Below are 12556 nucleotides of genomic sequence, written 5' to 3'. Positions count from 1 at the left end.
TCCAGTTTTGCATGGCTAGCTCTCTTAAGGAGAGACACTGGTCTTAAAATGATTATTAATTCATCTATGATAATGAAATCACTGTGCATACCATATTTTCGTGTGTATAACCCACCCCTGTATATAACCCGCACCCCCACTTTCCGACGACGAATAAGAAAGAATACATCCCCGCATATTTTATACGTAAAAGGATGGACCAAAGCTATTACTCAATCAACATTACACATTTGTTTATGAAAAAAAACTTACCTAGCTGACTTCGCAACTACATGACTTGCCGCATACATTTTTTTCAGTTTGGTATATTGTTGAGCTGTGTGCGCAGAATAAGCACTGCCAATGGGATAACAGTGGTTTAGTTGCTATTACTGCTGTAGGGGGCATCACGGCCCAGCACGCATTGCGGTGAAGCTGCACCAAAGAAATACCTCGCATATAATCCGCACCTCTACTTGAAATTTTCGCATTTTTGGTGCGGGTTAGTCGCACAAAAATATGGTAAGTGTTTTGTCTCCTTTGTTTAACATATTTAATTAGTTCTCGTGCGGCGTAAACCTTACAGCGGTTCGATCACCAAGCATCCACACACCTTGAGGCCGCCAAAGACCTCCCCGTTCCAGGCCAGCAGGTTCCCCAGCTCGTCCTTGACGGGCTGCAGGGTCAGCTGGCGGCCACGCAGTCCCAGCACTGTGGAGAGCAGGGCAAACTGGGCCACGCCCGCCAGCTTCACCTCTTCCACCTGGCATCCCTCGGGGCCCCGCCTGCTCAGCAGCTCCACCGTCTCACCGCTCTGCATTCAGGCACAAAGGGAACTCGCATCAGTCCAGCTTGAAAGTATAATAAACTTCACTTTTGTTCTTGGAATTGTGTATAATGTACAGTCTTTGTCAAAATTTTCTAGGCCAGACCTATGCCTTCCGGACCACAAAGAATTCAAAGAATGAGCTTAACCTTTAACTTCAACAAAATGATTTTATGACAGCAAGAAAGAAAGGTTTTCTCTAGCTCACCGGCATACAACGTTCCAGCCTCACTCGATCCGTAAGCCTAATACATTGAATTTTTTGCGGCCTGTGCACTTCAGTCTTGACCTAGAAAATTTTGACAAAGACTGTGCCTTCAGTGTGGAGCTCGCGTGTGCTGCCGAAGAATGTATTAATACGTAAAACTTGTACAAAAATCCCTGGAGGCACGTGCTTCGAAGACAAAAGCCTAGCAACACTTACCAAAGACTTCATTACTGCTGCACTGCATTCGCATCCCTTCCTCCCCTTAGTTTTTCGTCTTTTGGCACTACTCGCTTCAATAGGCAGACTGCTGGCACTTCTCGCCACGGGTTCCCCAGAGTCAGTTCTGTGTGGCTAAGGTTCTGCTCACCTGTTCTACTTACATGTCATCACTTTCATATGTCACAAGGCCTGCACTGGGCTAACTTTTGTTTAGCCACTGGCAACGTATAGAGAACACTAGTGGTAACACACTCAGCTCCTACTCTGAAAGCCTGGGTTTAGCTCCCGTACGAACTCAAATGTGTTCTTTATTTACTCTTTTCAGTGACCATTTTCTGCACTGGAACAACTACAATAACAACAATTCTCATCAGAATGGGGCAGTTCATGGGTTTTTGCTTGCCACTCGGTTTTATCAGTGCACCTAACAGCAAACATTCACTGCAATGATTCATTTTATTTATTTTGTGTTGCTATACCTCGACATGCTTTAAAAAGAGCCTACAAGCAACTCTTTGGGAAATACCAAAAAATCCTTTCTTCATTTCAAGCGTTTCTTTGTTTCACTGGGATCTTGGACCTCCCAGTGAAGTCCTGAAGGCACACAATCAGGAACGTCCCGGAAATGTTTTTTTTTTTTTATCCCTTGGAATGCTTTCACAACTTGAGTGAGACGTCCTTGAAATGTCCCAGAAATGTCTTCTTCTTTTTGGTATCACTCGGAATGCTTTTACGACTTGAGTGGGATGTCCCTGGGAGGTTCAAAACATCCAAGTTTGACATCCCTAGCACGTACCTTAGGTGTCTGTGCAGTGTTTGGGAAGTCATCGTACTTTGTAATGCCTCAGGCGGTGACATAGATAAAAGAAAAGATACTGACACACAGAAATAAAAAAAAATGTGGCTTTTTGAATAGGCCAGTGCTCCCAAAATGAAAAAAGAAAAAGAAAACGGACAAGGCAAAGGGAACCGTTCTTGGTTTCCAAGAGGCGTAAATGACTCAATGCCACCTGTCACATGGCGGACTTATTCTGAACGTTTTGTTCAGCTGGTATGCCGCGCTTGCAATAGCTCTTTCAGCTTTTGTTCAATGACAAATGATGCCTCATTGTCCAGAAATAAAGTTGGCATTTTTCTTCCCTGTTTTGTGCGCATTTTTTCGTGACACAATAGAGCACGTCACAAGGTGCGAAAAAATGCTTGGACAAGCCATGTCGATCCTGTTTCGCCATTCGTGATTTGCGACATCTACATCAAGATGTGGAAAAATGTATAGAGTGGCCCTACCTGTTGTCACAGTTCTTGCATTTTCCGCATTATAAACTTCTGTTGCTACTGCAAATGCTGTATCTGCTATTGCTGGCACTTTACTATGAAAGTACACGTCTGATTTGTTTTGTAATTTAGTGTCCCTTTAAGTGTCATTTTGGCTATAAGGCTTAGCTAAACATAATTCTAGAGCAAAATACGCAAGTTTTGATGCTATGTTCTTAATGAACAACTTCTAGAAGCACTTCTGATGTTGTCGGATACCAGTACTGGCCAACTTATTTCAGCAATTTCTATTTAAATGGAACTCCTTAGCCCAAGTGGGCAAGCTTAAACGGAGCTGTGTAACGAGAGTTTAAAGTACCTCAGCAATGCATTTAAACAGTTTTCAGTACACACATGAATACATAATGCACAAGAACAGGTAGGCTGCACTAGCAAATTGTGGTGCACGCAGTGTTATGCGCTCCCAGCTTGGCTTAGCCTGATGGTTGAAGAGATAGGACTCGACTCTCATTCTGCTTGGAGAAAGCATTAACCTTGGAACCGCTGGCCGCTCCCGCTGTCATACTGATAAGGGTTATTATACCTGGGACGGATTTGCCTTCCTGTTGGCTTGCACCGTTCATTGCCTTAGATGGCAGAATGACAACAAATGAATTTCGCCAGTGGTGCTGGCACTTGCAATCGCTGAACGCACTTTATGGTCACGTTTTCCTGAAGTTGCCCACACCCTCATTACGTTAAGGACTAGTTACACAAAACTGAGAAGTACAAGTCTACGGTTGGTGGGAATAACACAGCAGCCAGATGGCTACCAGATTTTCTCGGGTTTTATGGTTCACTGCTTACATGAAATGACCACTGATTCTTGCAGATTAGATAACAGAGATTGCCCTGCGTCTGCCCCTGGTGCAGTGATTACGATCATATATACATTGCTAGCAATATCCAATACATGGCTTTCAGGCCACCACAATCAAATTGCTGCTTGATAAGTAGAAAAGCAGAGGTGTGCTAATAATAGTGCGAGAAAAAACGACAATGATGCTGGAAATAATTGGCCTAGCTATGTCCCTGCCTGTGTGCATACTTGTGCCGATTCTTATCTGCGCTGTTTCAGGCAGTGGTGCAGCCTTACCACTGCCCCGATCAAGGTCTTGAGCTCTTGAAGGCAGCCAGCTAAATATGCAACAGCTTTTGTGTAAAGGTTGCTTCAATGCTCATGCCAGAACGCTGAAAACGTTTGCAGTTACGACGTTTCAACCAGATTCAGAAGAATCTTGTTTACAACTCTTGCAAGTCAATTTTCTTAGTTTCGCTCAATCGCTGTGTGGAGGAAATTGAACTTGCTGTTATTAATAGAGCTTCCTAAACTGTTTCTCCCCCTTTTCACCAGTTTTGCCTGTTAACATAAAACCCTGCCCGTTCCTCTTACTGTACAGCAGAATGCAGAAGGGTCGGTATTAGTCTGGAACTGCATCTTGGTGAAGGCACCACATAAGAAGGGACAGCTCGGTGAGTTGAAGGCCCATACTTGGAAGAAGCGCGACACAACCAACACTAACAACGGGACATTGTGCGACTCACAACTGAAGTTTTTGTAAGGAAGAACACCAAAACATATACATCCCAACAGTAAACTTGCAGCCACAGAAGAGGCAAGAGCTATAATAGAGCACCGAATATTCGTTTTCCCTTCGAATTATTGAGGAACGCAACCTGTGATGACAAGAAGTTGATAGAAGTCCGGCTAATCTTTCTTTCCCCTGCTTTGGCAATACGATAGGCGTCGACGATTTCCCGCACTTCCGCCTCGTTACACCTGTATGGAATAGTAGTGGCATTGAAAACTGGAGTAAACCTACACGTTCAGCAGTGATTAGCCAAAAGTACATGTCCCTATTTAACGCATTTTTGTGCTCCTTCAGTCTGGCCTTCAAACAATGCCCAGTTTGACCAACGTAGGTTTGGCCACTTGTTATAGGAATACTGTACATAACCGATTTCTTGCAGGGCGCAAACTTCTGCGCGTGCTTGATGGAGCACTCCCGATGGTCCATTATTTCCGCATTTTTTGAACAGCAGGCCATAGATTGTGTTCCTTGATAAATCAAGAGAAAAACAAGAACTCTGTGCTTGATCATACCTCTTTGGTGCTGCGTGCTTGATTGATTGATTGTACGGTTTACCGTGCCAAAGCAACGCAGGAGATGAGGCTTGCGTTAGTGGAGGGCTCCGGATTAATTTTGACCACATGGGGATCTTTGAAGTGTGGCGAAATCTCGTTCACACGGGCATTTTCGCTTTTCGCCTCCATCAAAAAAGTGGCCGCCGCGGTCGGGAATCGAACCCGCGTCCTCGTGGGCACTGTGTTTGCTGTTGGGTTGTATATATTTCGATGCCTTTCCTAACCAAAACTTCAGCTGTGAGTCGCACTAAATTCTGTCGTTTGTGTGTTCTTGTGTCCTGGTTGTCTCGTGCTTTTTTTATAGTTGTGGGAAAGTTACCGCCCCTCGCTTGATTCTCCCCAATGCATGGCTAGGTTTGATGTAGGGAGGTTCTGATCAGCTTTGATGCCCAGATATTACAGCGGGGCGCTTCGTACAACTTTCTACAAACCATGGCACCATTTTGAAACACAGCCTCTGCCCCTGCAGTCACCCAGTCTCGAAGCTCAATGCCTTAGCAGCTACAGTAGTGTGAACTCAGCAAGTGTCACGAACAGGGCCGGTTTTGCGCCCTTCTAACAGCAGAGCAGTTCAAGCTTTTAGTTCCGCCGTCGAGCGTTACCAGAAAACGCAGCCCAGTTGGGCGCACATGAGCCTGCACCTCGAGAGGAGCGCTCGGTGTCTTGCACGTGGGCTTGCGCCATGTGAGGAACTCGCAAAGAAAAAAAAAAAAAAAAACTGAGCGCACGTGAGTGTGTGCCTCGTGAGGACGGCTAGGTGTTGGCCAGCTAGACCTTCGAGAACTGCCCAGCATTCGTGGCATGATCTCTCGCGTGCTCTTCTACTCGCCAGTTCACGTGCGTTCACGCCTGAAGTGGGGAGCACAGACAATGAGTTCACGCTGCAGACGCAGAGTTCGCAAAGCCGGTTGCCGCAGGTTCTAGCGCGAGCTAACGCGGTCCACTTTGGGAGAGATGTTTGATATGATTGATAATGAGGTTTAACGCGCCGACGCTACACAGGCGATGAGGCGCGCCGCTCCACTGGCCAGCCAGGAGAACTGGTTGAACTTTGCTTGGCGCGCTTCCTCTAGGGCTCCCGCGGGCATGAAGTTGCTGTGTGCAGGTGGCTGCAACGTCACTTCAGCCTGGCCATAACAGCCACACTTTTCTCAATTTCAGTTTCGAAATTGCTGATCATTGCTGAACATTTGCGCCGTGCATGCACGTATTTCAGCCGACATAATTCGTACCTTGCAGTCTTGTTAGGCAGTCAGGGGAATAGGATATCTTCAAGAGGCCGACATTTTCAGTGCAGTTGGCCTTTAATGCAGTACTCTTCTGAACAAGCTGCCACTAACTGCTTTCCTTTTTGTTTCCTTGCTTTTAGCATGCAGCTTTGCACAAATTGTGTGGTTTGTCTGCAAGGGCTCAATTTCTAGTATCCAACATCACATGCAATGGGCATACTTGGTTATATACCGGCCATACCTATGCAAAAGAACAAAATTTTGTACCCAGCTCTAGCTTTTGTAATGCAGAAAACAGAGCTATTATATGCTAATGCAAGATCAACGACCTCAACATGAACCTCCTGCAGTGAAGAAGACAAATTTGTTCAGGCAGGAGCAGATGTGCTCCGGCTCATGCACAAAAGCACGCAAATGAGATACTAAGAAGCTGAAGAATTTTAGCGTTTTAGATTTTTAGCACTTTAAAAATAATTTTAGCCCAGGCTAAAGAATTTTACTAAAAGTTGAGCATGCTAAGGCACACAAACTCTGTAATATGTAGCATACTCAATTCCGAATGCACAAATTTGTAGAGGGGTACCACTGCTGTACCCTGGGTACCCTGGGTACAGGCAGCAAAAAAAATTTTACCTAAAAAAAAAGTCTCAGCAGAAGAAAAATTAAGCACTTACAATACCCAATGTATGCATTTTGAAAATTTTTTGCCTTTACACAAAGCATTTTGTGCCACAGAAACTGAATCCCCTACCTGACAGTCATGTGCCCGGCAGGGCTATAAAAAAGTAGAGAAAAGACCGCATAACCCAGTTAGAGCAGCAGAGATTAAATGATGCCTGCATTAGGCGCTCACTACTGTTTCCCATTGTTTATATATTGCCCGAGTCTATTCCTCTCTTTCAGTGCACGCGAAAGACAAGCGTATGATCCCAGCCTGCTATCGAAGGGGCCATCCAATGCCAGCTGCTCAACTGACACAACCGACACCCCCACGACAAAAACAAGAGGTTACGTGAAGAGATCACCGCTGCTGCGTGCAATGGCCTATTGTTCACTGATCAACTGCACGAGTACACGGCCCTGTGCACACGTTAGCTCAGTGGAATGCAATACCTGCCTGCAATACAATTGCAATGCATATATATTGCGTCGGCAGTTAGTAACAGCTCAACATTACCACCTCTTTCGCAAGACGTTGGACATATTGATCTCACAGTTTTGTTGCGATCATGAGTTCAGGCTCCTAAGCATTCTGTACACTGCATAAGACTGAAGGCCAAACTTTAAAATTTTTTTCACTGTTTGCAATTTATGAAGCCAAAATATAAAGACACAGAAGCAACAACCCTGCAGCAAGGTATGTTGCAGTTCGACAGCTCCAGATTGATGTACGCTGCGCTAAAATTTGTTGCAAGATTGTGCAGCACAGAGTACCAGCTAACAGAATTATTTCTTGCGGCACGTACCAGCCCATTACAATTTTTTTTCGTGCACGATTCATCACTCAGAACATCCACATATGCCCCAAAGATGTACGGCTCGCAGGTCACACAAGTTATTTTCGAGTGTCGTAGACCTCCCCCTGAAGAAACTTATCAAAATCTTGTGTGCACATGCATTCTTCTCCAACGTCCAGCATTAACCACTTGTTTAGCAGCAGAAAGCCATATAGAGTGCCAACAATCAGTTCTTCATGAAGATGCTCTGGGGCACATACAGTTCAGGTACCTGCTAGCTGACAGCCCTGGTGAAGCAGTTTTTCGAAAATACACTACAGCCCGATTCCGACAGATCGAAGCGTATCACAAGCGAGGCAACGGGCTGCGAAGTCTCACGGTCTAAAACCTCTGCCGACAGCTTGTTGCTGCCACGTTCGATGCCCGAGCAGTGACTTCACGCAAACACGCATCCTCTGCCGTCCTTCAAACTTTATTAGAACACGAACATTATGGCAAGAAATATTTATATGCAATATTTATATCCACAAAGCTACTGTCTCGAGTGAAGTGCTTCATCGGCATGTAAAGGGAACAAAAATAAAAATCAACAGGAAGGGCTGGTATTGCCCCTTCACCCTTTGATCATATGTGGAGGAGGGTTTACCAAAACTATGTACACACAAAGATTCAAAGTTGCAATCCACGAGGGGACAATCCCCAATAAGTCCCAACATCATGAACCCTCATGGGGCAATCCCCCACAGCCCCAGCTTCGTAGAACATCAAAACATAATGCACACTTCCTTGGAAACATGCAAGCATTTGGGTCCTTTTTAGAAGAAAAATAAACGTCAAAACATGTTTCATTTTAAACATTGCTTTACTTAAATATGCGCAGTACTACCTGGCTAGCGGGTCCCTCATCACGCAACCAAAGTGCACATGTGTTGGAAACACCGTGAAACAAGCGCACTCTCACCAATTCCTAAAACTACGCTTCTAGCCAAAACTTGAAACTCAAAAAAGATTAAAAGTCGTACTACAACACCCCTGGTGGAAAATACCAGCTCAGAAGCATGTCATCGGCGCAGATATAGAAGCAGTTTTCTCTGTACAGTCAAAACAAGCGCTCATTTAAAACTGCCCACAAAATTTTTTGTCCCGAGACATCAGCTTGCCAACGAGAAAACATCTCCGCGAAGTTTCCACCCCCTCAACATAGGAATGAAGGAGACCGAGGAACAATCAATGTGTGCGCACGCCTATCCCAGATAACTATCGGAATCTCGGCCCCCCAAGTGTTTGCAAACCCATCCGTGTGCCTAAGACAAAAGGCGACAAGCATAGCTGAAAGCACAAGCCCGGAAAAAGAATTGAGAAATGGCTCTGTGGATTATACTTAGAGGACGGGAAACGCAGCCGCCGTGAGCAATAGCGCTGCTCGAGTGTGCGGTTTCTCACGGACACTATGCCGGTTTTTCAAGAAAGACTAGTCGAGGTTTTCTTCAGCATAACACGTCACCCGCCTCAGCCTTCTACCAAAATACCACCTACTTCTAGCTTCCCACGTCAAGCAGACAAGCCATCTCATAGAAAAAATTTTAACAAGCCAGCTTAAAGGCATCCACACACTCAAAACTGTTGCATTCTGTAGCAAGCTTAGTTATGTGCTGAAATGCTAACGGTGTGAGGCAAACAGACAGCATACTGCAGAAAGCGCAAAGGTACAGTCATCCAGAAGGGATAAGAAAAGCACGTGTTCCGGAACTGAAACAACCACAGCTTGGCCATAACACCTTCGCTCAAATTCTTCCACAAATCCAACGCTACCAGCTGCCACGGCGTTTCCAGCGCATGAACCGTTAATGCATTCAGCTAGCTAAAATGCGGTGCAATTTTGTTACCGAGTTATCCGCATTTACAGTCAGAAAGTCGGCAGACAAGCATCGATTCGAAAAGAGAAGGAAGTGTGACTCATCATCATAAATATGCTTTTTTCTTACTCCAAGAACCGCAACCTCCCTCGCATTCACTCAAAATTTAAAAAAAAAAAGGGGGGGGGGGGAGTGGAGGGGGGAAGAAGACGGGACTGAACTCTCAACCCCAACTTTACAGATCAGAAAGCGACCTTTCACCCCATCTTTTTGACATTTACTCCTTTTTCTCCACCAGAGTAGGAGAAACACACCAGTAAGAAAAGAAAAAAGTTGCTGAATCACGCTCCTCTCTGCAGCAAAGCTGCAGCCCCCGTTTTCCTGCCAGGCAAGCCACCTTGGCAGCCCCCGCTGCGATGACAAGGCAAACAAGAAGCCCCCGCCCACAACAAACACTAACGCCTCGTCGACTGTCCAGACAAACGAAAGCAACACGTGGTCCATCCCCCTTGGACGTTTCAGCCTCTCCCGTGCTCAGTAGCGGCTGCCCATGTTCTGCTGCACGGCCGAGCGAGCGGCCTCGGCGGCCACGTTCGCGGCCGCCCCCTGTACGTGCTCGTTGCGCAGCACGCCGGCCGTAAACTCCTGCTGCGCCTTGGCGAACGAGGCGCCCGTGGAGCGGTAGAGGCGGTGCACGCGCAGCAGCATGATGCCGGACCAGGCGGCGTTGACGGCGTGGCCGGTGGCCACGATCGTGAGGAAGATGCCGAGCGCCACGGAGTTGCTGAAGGCCTCGATGGCCACCACGAAGCCGCTGGCGCCCGTGGTGCCGATGCCGACGGCGTACAGCACCGACACGATGAGCTGCACGAAGAAGACGAAGAAGAACACCATGAAGTTGAAGGAGGAGTCGGAGCGGAACGCCTTGTACAGCGGCCGGAACCAGCAGAGGAACGAGAGCGGCGCGAACAGGATCAGGTAGAGCAGCGAGAAGCCGAAGTGCGTGGCTTTGCCCTCCTTCACCAGCACGGCGACACCGCCCAGGAAGTTGAGCAGCAGCACGATCACGTAGAAGATCCACAGGTAGTACACGGTGCGCACGATCTTCTGGAACTCGAGCGGAATGTCCACGCCGATGTCCTGGTAGAAGCAGGGCGCCACGCAGCACTTCTCCGGAAGCGGCGGCCAGTTGTTGGCGCGTGCGTTGAACGCCGCGCCCCGCAGGGCCTCCTCGCGGGCCTGCAGCTCGGCCGCCTTCTTCTCAAGCTCCTCCTGTCGCTTCTGCAGCTCGGCCGTCGAGATCGTGGCCGACTGGCCGCCGCCCGCCGAGTACGCCGGAGGAGGTTCCGTCACAGCCTGCATCACGGCCGGCTGCACGGCTGTCGCGACCGGCGTCGCCGCCGTCGAGGGCCTGTACTGGGGCGGACTGGTCGTGGCCGGGGCCCGCGGCGGGGCCTGCTCGGCGAACGGGTTGTAGTCCTCTAGGCCTAACCCCGACTGCGCCTGCTGACTCCGGCTTGTCACTTGCGTGACGGCCGGGTCGGTGAAAGGGCTCGGGGCGTGCGGATCGGCGAACGGATTGGCGTCCAGGCCCGACATGTTGCCGCTCGCGGTGTACGCTGCACCGCTCCTGTCGTGGTCGGGGACTGCTGGCGGTCGCGTGCCGGCACCTGCTGGTGTTTTTTTCACGCTCGACCTAGGCCAATTTTCGGGGCAGTGGTGGGAGTTCCAACACCGCCACGATCATCGCGTAACCTCGCAACTGCTGCGCAAAGTAGCCTCGACGCCGGGTCTCGCGGAAATCGCGATCGCCGCGAGCGCCACCACCGCGAGCAATGACGGACCGCAGCCTCGTTTATCTACAAACGCCTACTCAATTGGTTTGTTTTCCCTGCATGAGCACCCTTGCCTCTAGTTGCCACAAGTGCCGCTAGGGGCACCGCATTCCTATACATCGAAGGTGACAATAGCTATTTGGTTCATAACTTACGCTACCAACTGGTCAATACTGAGCAGAAACTTTAAGATTAGGCCTTTATTCAAAAATTCCCCAACGATTTCACGGAATTGAGTGTTCTGTTGGCTAAACACAAAGCGAAGACAGAAGGGGAATTACTGTGAGGAAAGATGTTTGCTGTGAGGAATAACTCAATGCATGTAGCATGGTGAACAGAAGTAGATGACAAACGTAACTCGTTTTTTAGTGTAAATTTACGTAGCGCAGCAGGGTCCTCCAGCTGCTACGCAATTAAAATTCCACACGGTACACCGGAATGATGGCTCTCAGGCCCGTAAGCGAACACGCGAGCAAGAAACAAATCGCGAAAACGTCGCTTGCGAATCGCAGAAGGTGCAAGACAAGGTGATTGTCGTCTCGTCTCCTAATGCCTCAACTAGCGTGGAAAGCAGCGCTAGGCAATGACGATGGTGGCGAAAACGCGACAAGGGCGTGTTTGGGCAGGCATTGTAAATATAGGAGGCAAGACCGGAAGTATGGACAGAAACTGCGGCGCTTGCGCGGTAGCGAGATTTCGCAGACGACTTTTCTTTACCCAAACGGACAGCAGTTTTTGCCAATATGATGAGTGCGCCTACGGTTCTAGGGTGCGGAAGATAATTCCGCATGTAAATTTCTATTCACCACAGTCACTGCTGCGGCGTTTGCAAGCTCCTGCAGCCGAAAAAAGGCAGGCAATGATCGCGTCATAACACCCGTGACAGTTCCATCACATGTTTCGGAGATGGCCACTGTCAGGATAGCGCAAATTTAGCTATACAAATAACGCTTAACAGACTGATAATCCCTCGAAATTATGGAATAAACGCAAAAGAGTTGTGTAACCGGCCGGAATGCCTGGTACGAATTTCGGTCGCACGCCGCACGTTTGCGTGGACACAGTTGGGGGCGCCTTGAAGAATTCTTGCGAAAAAAAATAAACAAAAAATGAGACTATAAAACTACGCAGGTACGAGGCAGCCACCTGCTTTTTTCTTCTTTAACATAATATGCGCCGTAAAGCAAAGTACTTATCCGCGCATACAAGGTTTCAATCACCACTTACCAATCCAGCCGCGCACTCTTTAGACGGTTCCGTTCCCCATATCTTGACACAAAGTCCGATCCCGCACATATTTCAGAGATTTCTGAATACAACTATATATGACAGACATCAAATTTAGATGCAAATTTCGTTAAATGCACTGGACTTTGCATTCGGACGCATGGCTGGTAGAGACAGACGCTGGTCTGGCAGACGTACCCGCGTACCCAAGGCGCCTACAAAACAAGATGCAGCACAAATTGGTACACAATATTATTTAT

At 47.9% G+C, this 12556-nt stretch overlaps 2 protein-coding genes across 2 annotated transcripts in view; both read right to left on the bottom strand.

Annotated features, from left to right (window-relative positions):
* The window catches only part of LOC144162943 (asparagine synthetase domain-containing protein 1), a 50709-nt gene extending 38202 nt beyond the window's left edge, over positions 1-12507 (bottom strand). Inside the window, exons 1-2 of the mRNA XM_077693680.1 lie at positions 12297-12507; positions 593-793 (exon numbers count right to left, since the gene is read on the bottom strand). Of these exons, the coding sequence (XP_077549806.1) occupies positions 593-793; positions 12297-12365 (270 nt within the window). The 5' untranslated portion in view covers positions 12366-12507. The remainder of the gene's footprint in view (positions 1-592; positions 794-12296) is intronic.
* On the bottom strand, positions 7832-11030 carry Scamp (secretory carrier membrane protein). The gene has a single exon (XM_077693682.1). The coding sequence runs from the start codon at positions 10831-10833 to the stop codon at positions 9769-9771; it is 1065 nt and encodes a 354-aa protein (XP_077549808.1). The 5' UTR covers positions 10834-11030; the 3' UTR covers positions 7832-9768.
* Positions 12508-12556: the final 49 nt, after the last annotated feature.

This window comes from Haemaphysalis longicornis, unplaced genomic scaffold (assembly GCF_048455015.1).
Source record: "Haemaphysalis longicornis isolate Haplotype H1 unplaced genomic scaffold, Haemaphysalis longicornis Haplotype H1 scaffold_12, whole genome shotgun sequence".
NCBI classification, from domain to species: domain Eukaryota; kingdom Metazoa; phylum Arthropoda; class Arachnida; order Ixodida; family Ixodidae; genus Haemaphysalis; species Haemaphysalis longicornis.
The sequence above is the reverse complement of the archived record's forward strand: the minus strand, read 5'-3'. Positions and strand labels throughout refer to the sequence as shown.